General features: G+C 41.7%; 1 protein-coding gene across 2 annotated transcripts in view; it reads right to left on the bottom strand.

Moving 5' to 3' along the window:
• The window catches only part of hmcn1 (hemicentin 1), a 402,484-nt gene that overhangs the window by 295,434 nt on the left and 92,803 nt on the right, over positions 1-14,247 (bottom strand). For both annotated transcript variants that reach the window (XM_033028175.1, XM_033028176.1), the window contains exon 6: positions 12,124-12,230. In XM_033028175.1, the coding sequence (XP_032884066.1) occupies positions 12,124-12,230 (107 nt within the window). The remainder of the gene's footprint in view (positions 1-12,123; positions 12,231-14,247) is intronic.

The raw sequence follows: 14,247 nt of genomic DNA, 5'->3' as shown, positions 1-14,247 counted from the left end.
AGATTTGTAGGCAGCCCTAAAAACAGGTGCTGCCGCAGGCCCCTGAGGATACCTGGGCTGACATGGCCCCTCCAGCGGACCTAAATGAGATTCTTGCTTTGGGTCAGACTGAAACTGACCGTGGATGCTCCTCTCCTCAGAGCAGGAGACATTTGTGCAGCCCTGAAACAGGTGCCGCTGCCTGCGGGTTCTCCATAATTCCCGGGCTGATAACTCCCTCCTTTGGAGTATATCATTGTGGAGCACCTCTCCATCAGGTGCTCCATGTGGGTTTTGAACATTTAAACACGTTACCCATGAAGGAGGTTATCCTCTCCATCTGGGATCCTCCTGGCCTACCCTCCAATTGGGTTTGCCTAGGTACTCCTGGCCCGTTTTGTTTTCCCCATGTGTGAGGCTGCTGGCACGGCCTGCTGTAGAGGCCCGTGCTGATACTGCTCCCTACTTCAGAGCAGATCATTGTTGGAGCAACTTCTCCATAAGTTGCTCCATGTGGGAGAGTCGTCCTCAGACGCTCTTCTTTGAGGGAGGGTATCCCTCTTCCCCGGACTCATCTGAGTCAACGGGTGTCAGACTTGCGGGTGGTTTTTACGTCCCGCAGGACCACCACGGAGCTCCTCCTCCTGCACCAAGTCTTTCCTGCCGGTTCTGCCGGCGGTAATGTCGGGAACAAGACCGTCGCCCGCTACTGGGAATGCTGCGGTCTTCGGCAGCCGACTTCCCCGCGGACCGTCTCCTCGACATCTGGGCTCTGAAACTACAAAAAGCTTCAAGTCCGAGAGAATGCAGGTAAGTAGTTCAACTTTCCTTACCTGCCGATCCTGACGGCTGGGAGGACACAGTGCCTCTCCAGTCCGTCATGCGCGTTGCGTTCAGACGTAATGACGCGCACGCAGACGGACGGCCCTTCTTCACGTAGTCACTCACGTGACTCCGAAGTAAAATATACAAAAAGACACAAATTACTAGAGTAACTCAGCACATCAGACAGCATCTCTGGAGAAAATGGATACTATAAGTTTCGGGTCGAGACCTTTCTCCAGGCTCACGGTCTGGAACAGGAGCCTGGAATCCAGTTGAGTTGACGGCCCACGGCTTGCTGGCAGCCATGGGAGCGGTGAGGATTGGTGGAGTCATTGGTCACAGCCCGCGAGAGGCCGGAGTGCTGATAAGGGTCAGTGGTGGCGGTGTCGACACAGGCACGGCCTGGAAGCGACTGAGAAAGCAATGCAGGCCAGGGAGTGGCATTATTGGGGATTGGTTTTGAGAATTGGCATGGACTTGACGGGTTGAAACAGCCTCCTGCTGTGTCAATAGGAAATAGAGTGAACATGCTTGGCTGAATTACTTCTGGGAGTCAATTATTCCTTCTCTAATCTGTAAGATGTCCTCAATATTGGCAAGTCTTTAAATATTGCAAGGGGGTCTTTGTGAAGGCCGACAGGGAAACATTGGACATCTGGTGCCTAGGTTAATGCTGCATGGTTTAGCGAGCATTCCTCTTGCTTTTACTGTTAGATAAAATCAAGTGGTTTTCTGGCCATTCCAGAGGGTGGTTGTGAGATCATTTTGAGGGCAGAGCAAGTAAAAGTGGCAGGTTGCCTTGCCTAAAGGGGCAATCCTGTCCTTTTATCATGACAATTTTGTGTTTTCAATGTTACAATTATAACCCTTAGTTCTGATTTATTTCATTATCAATTTAAATAATCCAACAGCCCCAGAGATATTTCAGTCATTGCGCCAACTCTCTGGATCAAAATATTATCAGCCATATTTACAAGACTATCATTTTTAGCCAGTAGCTTAGAAAACAGATGGTCCTTAAGTAAAAGGAATGCATGTGCTTGGTGGAGAGCACAGTTACAGTTCCCTGTGCCGTTTATTGCATTCAATTATATAAAGTGTTTTTAAGCCAGAGGATGTCAGCAATGAGAAACTATAACAAACCTCCCAAATCATTGAAGATCCTTTCATCCACAAAGACTCAATGTGAAAATATATGTCAGAAGAAAAAACTGGCGGAATGTTTCCCACAGGAAGAGAAGGCTGAAGAGTTCCAGTAAGGAAATAATTTTCCCATTGCTCTTTAACAGTTTCAGGTCACAACAAGAAGATATAAATTAATTTTAAGATTAAGGTGGAGGTCAAACTGTTCCTAGTAGAAATTAGAGAATACCTAGCCTTCCCCATAGTTAATGAGCTACTGTCAAAATTGTAACAGCAGTTTGAAATATCCTATTCCAGAGAATGCAACTTAATCAAGTTGTTAATTCCTAGGAAGATTGGGGCATGAGCCAAAACATTTTCTAAAATTACTATTGGTGGAATGGACCAATTTCCAGCCTAGAGAGAGAAAAAAACATTATTCTGCTCCGAGTCCACCTGTCTCAATGTTTGATCAGGTCTTGAAATTATTGCTATGTCTGAAATATTGAAATAGGTCTGTGCATTATTGCAATATTTAAAATCTACCCCAAGCACCCGGGGAGAGCTGCTCGGGCCTGATCCACCCGCCGAACATCCGTGCTGACAACCGGAATGCGCCCCAGTAGGCCCGACTCACCCCACAGGACTCCCAGTAGACTGCGGAGAAGCTGGGTGGCGACGCATGTCTGGGCCGAAGGAGTTTAAGCGGCGACAAAGATGGGTGCCTCGGCAGCAAAGGGAGACTCGGCGGTGGTGGGGCCTCGGTGACAACAGGAGCCTCGGTGTTGGAGGGGCCTCAGCAGCAGCAGTGGGAGCCTCGGCGGTGGTGCGGCCTCGGTGGCAACGGGAGCATCGGCAGCGGTGGGACCTTGGTGTTGGTGGAGCCTCGGCGGCAGCAGTGGGAGCCTCGGTGGTGGAGGTGGGGCCTCGGTGAGAGAACCCGGTGTGGGGGAGGCATTCTAGTTTAGAATCCTCTGCCGAAGGGATAAGTCTGTGTTCGCTTGTTGTCTGTTTGTTTGGTTAAGGCACTGTGCACACATGGCAGCCAGCCAACAGTCACTTGTCTTTTTCTTTTTTTTTTCTCACTTTTAATTTACCTTTCATTTCAAGTTTTCGTGTACCTTTCTGTGTGTTGTGACTGATGGCAGACCAATTTCCCTCCGGGAATGAATAAAGTTTTATCGCATCCTATCGTAAGCTTCTTAATAGACCCAAATTTCCAGATCAATAGAGTAAACGAGCCATTAGGTAAAAGAGGGAGAGATATTCAAGGGTGGAATTCCAGGAATCGTTTATGGGCACCTGAAAGCTTAGATAGCAATGGTGTAGCATTGAAACTGGGGATTTATTAGGGGACCAGAAGTGGTGGAGTGCAGAGATTTTTGTATGTTGTAGGTTTGAAGGAACTTATATGCATAGAGAAGGGTGAAAGGAATTTTAAAAATCGTTAAGCATTTCACGACTGAGACTTTGCTGAACTGGTTGCCAAGGTAGGTCAGTGAGTACAAGAAGTAAAGGTGCATAGGATGTCGCAAGTTAGCAGAGTGTTCTATAACTTAAACTTTGGAGAGCTAATTGCAGTCCTCCTCAGATTTGACTATTTTTTTCAATTTTCTCTCTTGTCTCCCTCATTAAACTGGGATAGATCCAGTTAGGCCCTAGGGACTTATTCATCTTAAATAGATTCAATGCATCATCCTTCTTGATCGCAATGTGCCCTAGAATATCCGAATACCCCACACTGAACTATCGTCCATGTCCTTTTTCCGTGGTGAATACAATAGACAATAGACAATAGGTGCAGGAGTAGGCCATTCGACCCTTCGAGCCAGCACCACCATTCAATGTAATCATGGCTGAACATCCCCAATCAGTACCCTGTTCCTGCCTTCTCCCCATATCCCCTGACTCCGCTATCTTTGAGAGCCCTATCTAGCTCTCTCTTGAAAGTATCCAGAGAACCAGCCTCCACCGCCTCTGAGGCAGAGAATTCCACAGACTCACAACTCTCTGTGAGAAAAAGTGTTTCCTCGTCTCCTTATTCTTAAACTGTGGCCGCTGGTTTTGGACTCCCCCAACATCGGGAACATGTTTCCTGCCTCTAGCGTGTCCAAGCCCTTAACAATACCTATGTTCCTACACAGTCTGGCCAATACGTGGCTTCATGCCCATCAATGTGACTAGCTCTTAACTGTGCTTTCAGTTCATTCTTATTTTGCGATGGGCAATGTTGGCACTGCTAGTGATATCCACATCCTGTGACTGAATAAAGAAAGCCAAACCTGTAGCCACCAAATTCATTCAGGACCTTTCCCTTTAATGTTCAAGTTCAAGTGAGTTTATTGTCATGTGTCCTTGTAAAGGACAATGAAATTCTTGCTTTGCTTCAGCACACAGAACATAGTAGGCATTTACTACAAAACATCCCCTGTTATTCCTGGGATTTTGAGAAGCAGGATGAATGATTCTTGAAGTTCAGAAACACAATTGTATCTAATGATGCCAATCCTTTAAGACCTACCTAAATATAATTTGTCCATTGTAATTCCCATTTTAGACATTTGCACACACTACCAAAAAGTATATGAAGTCAATGAACTCAATAATTTTGACTTTGAACCAGTTGGCATTATGGTACAGATAATGCTTTAGACATGTATTGTTTCTAACTGCTGTACAAGTTTGGAAAATTCTATGGTCAAAGAAGAAGTGGAAATGCTCTTGGTATTCTGGTCAACATTTAATTTACAATTAATAACTCAAGGAAAAAAAAAAATCTACACCAAAGTGTTGGCAATCAGTGGGAATTTCTTGATCACTCTTCAAAGTAATCCACTGAACAAGAAATTGTAAGGAACATTTATAAGAGATTTAATGAAGTGCTACATAAATGTCAGTCAGCTATATTCTCTTCTACATATATTTGGTAAACCACATTAAAAGCCTTCAAGCTCTGATGTTAAGCCCCAAGCAGAGTAACCACATGGGCTACAACCGTAGAGTGGAAATTCACCCTCTGCTCCAAAATATTCAGACCACAGTTAAATTGCAATATGCCTGGTCCCATCATTCCACATTGAATGAGGCACAAGTAAGTATGAGTACTGGAATTGATCACAGGGAATGAATATTCTGCTTCTTTGCTGCAATTTCTCTAAAATGCTTGCATTCAAATATTCACCTGGAAGAACTGGTTTTCATATCCTTTTATGTTTATTTTACCTTTTCATTTAGTAAGTGTAACAGTGTGGGCTGGCTGCTAAACAACATTTTGTTGAAATCCAGACCATTTCTGCAAATTGGACATAATGGATCGTTTTTTTAACGGGAAAGATAGCATTTTTGTAATTTCCTCTCAATTCTATCTAAAGTTAAAATAAACTGATATCATCTATGGCAATGTCATAAAATATGTTTCAGTACTTTCAAGGTATGACCTGTAATATGGGATATTTAAAAAAATCTTCTCTGAAGGACTTGGGGCAAATGATGCACCCAGTACATTATATGAATCAATCTGCTGCAACTGTATATGTGGTAGAAGTTTATTAATCCTCTGGTTTCATACTATTATAAATGCACATTTGAAGTGTCCTGACTTTCTTTAACCTATTTTATTAGCAGCGATTGGACTGATTTTCAATCAGTGCAGGTTTGACCTTGCTGGAATCCATGGCTTGCAGTAGATTTATAAGCTGTCCCACATCTGTGGACCATATTTAATATTTCCATGATGCTGTAATGGACAGTTGGCAGTAAGGTTAGGTTTTACTGTATCCAATTGTCCAGACCTTTGCCGGTTATTAAACAGAGATAATCACACACAGCAGGTGAGGTACTGTTTGAAGCTGAAAATTGTTTCACCATAATGAGTCCTTTCTTTGCAACCGTAGAGAATGAGTCCATGCTGATTTGGTCCTCTATGTGGGCTGGCACGTGCTTTAGTACATATTACTCTGATTGATCAGTAGATTTACAACATGTTCCATCATTTTCTAAAAAATTGTTCATTGATCTATTTTGTGTTTACTTTTAACAATAAATAAAGTAGGATGTCACTCACCTTTGGTTTTAAGCTTACTTAACTAATTTTATTCTTTTTTTGAAAGTTCCACCCTGTCCTTTCCTCTATAGTTTTTGTTCCTGGCAATTGACCAGTTGGCCATTATCATTGTTGCTGTCTAAACTGGACATGGCTTTTAACTCCAATAATTCTAAAGTAACTGTGAAAGAATAGTGTGGAAATAAATGGAACGTTCAGAGTGTCCATTTGCAGGGAATTGTTGGGTCTTGATTCTCTCATAATTCTGAAAGAAGTTTTGCTATGTTGCAAATAAAATTAAATGCCAAAGGATAAAAGGAAAATACATTTCATGTTATTTTTTAACATGTGATTATGATATCAAGAAATCAAGGGTATTTTACCAATTCCTCAAGGCTCGCATGATATGGGCAGTGTTCAGGAAAGGACTAATATATGTCACCTAATTATGGCAAATATCAGGCACATGATAATGTAGAGATCTATCTCATACATAACATATATCTGGTGGCACAAATGGAAAGGGAAGTTTTACTGCTACAAATACTTAACTATTTCAAGCATGTCTGTATACAGGTACAAAATTCTGTTAATGGCATATAACATGCAACTCTTGCCATAGTCAAAATTTGCAATTAAAATAGGGTTCTATTCCACCAAATATATGGAGATAGAAGGAACTGCATATGCTAGTGTACAAAAAACTCCACAAAGTGCTAGAATATCTCAACAGGTTAGGCAACATCTCTGGAGAACATGGAGAGGTGACGTTTCGAGTCGGGGCCCTTCTTTAGCCGGCTGTTGGGGGGGTGGGGCAGTGGGGGTGGAGAAAGCTGGACAGGAGATAAAGGCAGGACAAAGACTGGCAAGTGATAGGCGGATACCAGTCAAGGGTGTTTCACTGGCATATTGATGGACAAAGGCTAGAGATGAAAACAAGACAAACAGTGTAAAATGGAGAGAGAAACAATGGAGAGAGGTGGAGTGAAAAGTGAAGCCAGAGAATGGGATATGTGGAATGGGTCGGGAGTAAGGAGGAAGAGGTTGAGCATGGGGAAGAGAGGTGGTAAAATAAAAAAGGTGCAGGGCTGATATATATTACCTAAAATTGGATAATTCAGTGTTCATGTCATCAGGTTGTAACCTACCCAAGCAGAAAATGAGGACCTAAAATTGGGGAATTCAATGTTCAAAACAAAGTATATAACCAGATTTTTAGACCATTGATTTTTTTAAATGGTAGTCTCATGGTTTTAATGCCCTGCTCTCTAAGCAGGCAGAATTTTCACTTTGATATATTTATTAAGTACATCTCATAAATCTACTTAAACATTTGGTGGTCATGAGCATTCTTGAGTGCCACTATTTTGAACTGTAAACTTAAAATTATATTACCAGGAAACTTTACAGTACAGCAAATTTCCTAAAAATCACAGGCAGCCAAGATTTCACCTTTCACAGCAGAGAGGCACTAAGTGCATTAGCTACAGAACAAGTGTAGTCCCAGTCCTTTCATCACCACTCTGACAAATGCAGCACAGTAGAGCAGAGCTGCGATAACCACATGCTTCTCAACATAAATATTCCACCATATCTTATCATTAAGGCCATCTTCCTCCGCCCTTACAGGAGGCCCTTTTTATCTGTCCACTCTCGTAATGTACCTAATTGCCTATGACTTGTTATTTAACCAGCCTCAAAGAGTAATTGCTTTCAAACTTCAAGGAGGTTAAAGGGGAAGGGGAGTTAAAGATAACATAAAGGCAAATAGATAAAAAAGATAACAAAACCACCTATTCTTCTGTACTGCAGAGATAACATCTTTTGGAAACTATTGGGCCATTCAAGTTCAATTCCTTCAGTGAAATGATCTTTTTAATCTAGAAGGAACTGCAGAAAATAGTTCTCAAGTAAAATAATTTAAATTAAACTAAGCTGTAGTACAACTAAATTGAAAGACAAATTTAATTAATTTTGTCTGATGTATTAAGGAAATGTAGGAGGAAATCTCAAAATCAGAAAATCAGAAAATTTTCAGCAGGCAACAGAATTTAAGTTAAAATTATTTACTCAATAAAGAGATCGCTAATGCAATGCAGAAAGTCAACATTTCAACCAGGAGCTCAGAATTTAGGAATATATTTTTTAAGATATAGAAGGGCAATTTCCCATTGTTAACTCCCACTTTGTGACCGAGAGTAAAAAAACAAATGCTGCAAAGAACAATACTATTCAATTAGACAAAACAATGGCCTGTTCCCTTTATCATTGTTACCTTTTGCATATCTTTCATTCATTTGTTCTATATCTCTCCATATCACCGTCAATATCTCTAGTTTCCCTTTCCCCTGACTCTCAGTCTGAAGAAAGGTCTCGACCTGAAACGTCACCTATTCCTTTTCTCCAGAGATGCTGTCTGACCCGTTGAGTTACTCCAGCTTTTTGTGTCTATCTTCAGTTTAAAGAAGCGGCTGTAGTTCCTTCCAACACAATACTATTTATATGGTTGACACAAGGAAATGGAAATGCTGGTTTACCAAAAACAGACACAAAGCACTGAAGTAACTCAGCAGTTCAGGCATCATCTCAGGAGAACATGGAAAGGTGATGTTCTGGTTCGGAACCCTTCTTCAGACTATTTATGGAGTTATTTAATGTCCTTGGCATAGTGTCCTTTCAATTGTAATTTGGGCCAATGTGAGTGAAGTCTGTGCTTTTTCAATTACAGCTTTTTTAATTGTGTTATAATGCTGACATTTCCCAGTATCCAATTCCAAGACAACAATAGCATAATAACACGATCACATTTACAAAGGCTGACAGGTAGGATAACCCAGTCATAAAAGACTCTTGCTTATGACCTCCTTTCCCATATCTGGCAAGTATCATTTCGGTTTTCTTGCTATCTGTGTGATACTTGTGTTGGGAGCCAAAGACACCAGTGTAATAAAAGAAGAGCTCAAGGGTCTGTTTTCAATAATGAATTAGCACCACACTGTGCGTTACTTTGTTTCAGGAAATAATGTTCTATTTTTTGTAAAGGCAAGAATGCAAGTAACAAAACACTCTATTAAGTTGTTTTTTCCTGTAATTGGAATGAATTACATTAGAAGAAAAATGTACCATTACATTAGAAGAAAAATGGCTGTATAGATTCCTAGACAAGAAATCTTTTTTCAAACGTGATTTTTGATTTCTAACTCGGAACCTTTTCCAGATGCTGTAATATTGTGTTCATCTGTGACAGCGTTTTTACAGCAAAATGACTGGCAGTCTATTTACACACCCAAACAGACATATGAATGGTGTTTTGTTAGGATGCCATAGTGCCAATATTCCTCGGATTACGCACTGCTAACACACAGCATTGCTAGAACAGCATTCCCAGAATCTACCACTGCTCCAAGCTCCAGCATTAATATGACGCACAGCACTCCCAAGATTGTGCACTGTCCTGGATCTAGCACTGCCTCAGCACGTGGAAATCCTAGCAGCCCAGCATTTTATGGCCTAATCCTAGCAATATAGTAGTTATGAATTAGTGACCTACAATGCCACTCTGAATGGAAAATCTAAATATTGACCACAGCTGAGCCGTGTACCAAGGTGTTCAAGTTCAAGTTCAAGTGAGTTTATTGTCATGTGTCCCTGTATAGGACAATGAAATTTAGTTGCGTGCTAACCAGTTTAGTGGAAAGACGATACATGATTACAATTGAGCCATCCACAGTGTAGAGACACATTATAAATGGAATAACGTGAATAACGTTTAATGCAAGATATAAAGTCAGTAAAGTCCAATCAAAGACAGTCTGAGGCATCCAATGAGGTAGATAGTAGTTCAGGACTGCTCTCTAGTTATTTGTAGAATGGTACAGTTGCCTGATGGGAAGAAACTGTACCAGAATCTGGAGCTGTGTGTTTTTACACTTTTCTACCTTTTGCCCGGTGGGAATATACCTTTTGCCTGATGGGAATAACGCAATGGGTAATGAGGCAGGTAATGAGGAAAACAAAACAAAAGATTCCCACACAATTTTTCACTTGACTCAGTTAAAAAATGCAAGCATGTCCCTATGGGTCACAAAGAACAAACAATAGAAACATAGAAACATAGAAATTAGGTGCAGGAGTAGGCCATTCGGCCCTTCGAGCCTGCACCGCCATTCAATATGATCATGGCTGATCATTCAACTCAGTATCCCGTACCTGCCTTCTCTCCATACCCTCTGATCCCCTTAGCCACAAGGGCCACATCTAACTCCCTCTTAAATATAGCCAATGAACTGGCCTCGACTACCCTCTGTGGCAGGGAGTTCCAGAGATTCACCACTCTGTGTGAAAAAAGTTCTTCTCATCTCGGTTTTAAAGGATTTCCCCCTTATCCTTAAGCTGTGACCCCTTGTCCTGGACTTCCCCAACATCGGGAGCAATCTTCCTGCATCTAGCCTGTCCAACCGCTTAAGAATTTTGTAAGTTTCTATAAGATCCCCTCTCAATCTCCTAAATTCTAGAGAGTATAAACCAAGTCTATCCAGTCTTTCTTCATAAGACAGTCCTGACATCCCAGGAATCAGTCTGGTGAACCTTCTCTGCACTCCCTCTATGGCAATAATGTCCTTCCTCAGATTTGGAGACCAAAACTGTACGCAATACTCCAGGTGTGGTCTCACCAAGACCCTGTACAACTGCAGTAGAACCTCCCTGCTCCTATACTCAAATCCTTTTGCTATGAAAGCTAACATACCATTCGCTTTCTTCACTGCCTGCTGCACCTGCATTCCCACTTTCAATGACTGGTGTACCATGACACCCAGGTCTCGCTGGATCTCCCCTTTTCCTAGTCGGCCACCATTTAGATAATAGTCTGCTTTCCTGTTTTTGCCACCAAAATGGATAACCTCACATTTATCCACATTATACTGCATCTGCCAAACATTTGCCCACTCACCCAGCCTATCCAAGTCACCTTGCAGTCTCCTAGCATCCTCCTCACAGCTAACACTGCCCCCCAGCTTAGTGTCATCCGCAAACTTGGAGATATTGCCTTCAATTCCCTCATCCAGATCATTAATATATATTGTAAATAGCTGGGGTCCCAGCACTGAGCCTTGCGGTACCCCACTAGTCACTGCCTGCCATTGTGAAAAGGACCCGTTTACTCCTACTCTTTGCTTCCTGTTTGCCAGCCAGTTCTCTATCCACATCAATACTGAACCCCCAATGCCGTGTGCTTTAAGTTTGTAAACTAATCTCTTATGTGGGCCCTTGCCGAAAGCCTTCTGGAAGTCCAGATACACCACATCCACTGGTTCTCCCCTATCCACGCTACTAGTTACATCCTCGAAAAATTCTATAAGATTCGTCAGACATGATTTACCTTTTGTAAATCCATGCTGACTTTGTCCAATGATTTCACCACTTTCCAAATGTGCTGATATCCCATCTTTAATAACTGACTCTAGCAGTTTCCCCACTACCGATGTTAGACTAACTGGTCTGTAATTCCCCGTTTTCTCTCTCCCTCCCTTCTTAAAAAGTGGGGTTACGTTTGCTACCCGCCAATCCTCAGGAACTACTCCAGAATCTAAAAATACTAGAGGACAGAGACGGAAATGTATGTGAGAAAATCCTTCTGACTTCATCCATGCAATGATGTATTAAAAAATGTACAAATTCTGTTTGGCCCACATTGGATGATGGATGTTTAGTTCATCGCTAATTAACAATGAAACCGACCCTATAGTCAAGCCGCAATGATGCTGGACCTTCATATTTGAAACCTGAATGTCCATATGTATTAATAATAACGAACCTATAACACAACAGAAATGCTCTCCAATGCTGACACTCGAGGCATGGCACAAATCTGGGAAATGGCAAGATGGGATTCCATTCTTCTATTATAAGAATGAGAAGGCATATTAATGTACCAGGCCTAATAAAGGGGTAGAACTGATCATTTCACCACAGGGAATGCACAGAATCAAACATCACCACTAGATACAGAATGTGGCTTTGTGTTTCCATGTTTCCTTTGGGATTCTACCAGCTTCCTGTGGTAATTGTGGTAAGAAAGTGATGGAATCTATATAATATTGGGTTGACATCAATCTTCAAAGAATTTTATATGTTTTGTCACTATAAAGAATTACCTTAATGGTCCAAAGTCCTGGTCCTGGATCCTTGATGTTAACCACCCTGGCAGAGTTCACGATATATAAAAGCTGATTAAGACCAGATTCTTTCCTTATTATTTTTCCTACATCCAAAGAAAAGTTTAATCAATGGAAATGTTGTATTCTTGATAAACGACTGCAATAAAACTGAGAATAATATTCCACTAAAACAAAAAAAATTACCATTCAGTTAAAAATATGAATAATGTTTTTTACAGGACCTTGTTAAAGGCCTTACTGAAGTTGATTTGACAATGTGAAACACATTGCCCCCATCAATCCTTGTGTTCATCTTTTAAAAAAGATCAATCAATTTTATAACATTGATTTTCCATGTACTAAACCATACTAACTATCCAGAATCAGTCTATGATTTCCAAATGGAAGGTACACAAAAATGCTGGAGAAACTCAGCGGGTGCAGCAGCATCTATGGAGCGAAGGAAATATGTAACGTTTCGGGCCGAAACCCTTCTTCAGACTGATAGGGGGTGGCGGGGAGAAGGAAGGAAAAAGGAGGAGGAGGAGCCCGAGGGCTGGGGGATGGCAGGAGACAGCTCGAGGGCTAAGGAAGGGGAGGAGACAGCAAGGGCTAACAAAATTGGGAGAATTCAATGTTCATGCCCGCCGGATGCAGGCTCCCCAAGCGGAATATGAGGTGCTGTTTCTCCAATTTCCGGTGTTGCTCACTCTGGCAATGGAGGAGACCCAGGACAGAGAGGTCGGATTGGGAATGGGAGGGGGAGTTGAAGTGCTGAGCCACCGGGAGGTCAGGTAGGTTCTACCAAATGTTGGTAGATCCTAACTTTCAGAATCTCCTCCAGTAACCTTCCCACCACTAATGTTAGGGTCACTGGTCTGTAGTTTCATGGTTTGTTTGTGCTGACCTTAAATAAAGGCACACTAACCAACTTCCAGTCTTCTGGTACTTCACCTATGGCTAAAGATGATGCAAATACATCTGCCAGGGCCCCACTATTTTATCCTTACACACCCACAATGTCCTAGGCTGCAATTGATCATGTCCTAGGGATCTATCCATTTGACTATGTCTTAAGACTGCTAGCATCTCCTCTTTTGTAATGTGGACATATTCCAATATATTACTAGTAGTTTCCTTAAAATTCTTTGGCCACCTTTACCTTCTCCACAGTAAATAGTTTCAAACTTTTCATTTAACAGCTTGCCCATCTCTTGTAGCTACACTCCGAGATGACCACATTGATCCTATGGGTTCTATTCTCTCCCTAGTAATCCTTTTGCTCATAATATATGGACAATCTCATAGGATTGTCCTTAACCACATCTGCCAAAGCTATTTCATGACATCTTCTTGGCCTTCTGATATCCCTCTTAATGTACTCTTACTCCTCTGACTCTCCTTAAGGGATTTCCCAGACAAACAGCTCCTTTCTTTCCCTAACCAGTGCCTTAATACCCCTCATTAACCAAGGTTCCCTATTGCTGCCAAATTTCCACTTCACTCTAGCAGGTACATGCTGTCCCTTGACTCTCCCAATCTCACTTTTACTGGATATCCCTATACCTGCAAATAGCCACCCCCATAAACCTTTGCAAGTTCCTGTCTAATGCCTTCAAAACTTGCCATGCCTCGATTTAGGACTTTAACGTGTGGACCTATCCTACCCTTTTCTATAAATATTTTAAAACTCTTAGAATTATCGTCACTATTCCCAAAGTGCTTCACCACCAACACTTCAGTCACTTGCTTTGATACATTGTCAAGAGGTCCAGTGTTGCTTCCCCTCTAGTAGACCATCTACATATCTTCAGAAATCTTTCCTGGACACTAATTCGACCCCATCCAGGCCACTTGCATTATGGCATTCCCAGTCATTATGAGGGAATAATGACTGGGATATTGAGACGGAGACCTGCAATAGCAACCCTATTTATCTTACAGTCATTAATGTCTATCTTCACTCTAGGTTTTAGTTAAGACAATACTGGTGCACAAGCAGGACCTAATGTGCATGGCACATTAATGCATTGAGAGACTTCATCTGGGTTTTCCAAATGCTACAGATTAAACTAAAAATTCTAGAAATGCCTTGAGATAAACTATTTTTGTTGTCCAACA

Source organism: Amblyraja radiata, chromosome 10 (assembly GCF_010909765.2).
Source record: "Amblyraja radiata isolate CabotCenter1 chromosome 10, sAmbRad1.1.pri, whole genome shotgun sequence".
NCBI classification, from domain to species: domain Eukaryota; kingdom Metazoa; phylum Chordata; class Chondrichthyes; order Rajiformes; family Rajidae; genus Amblyraja; species Amblyraja radiata.
This window is presented reverse-complemented; position numbering and strand designations above follow the sequence as displayed.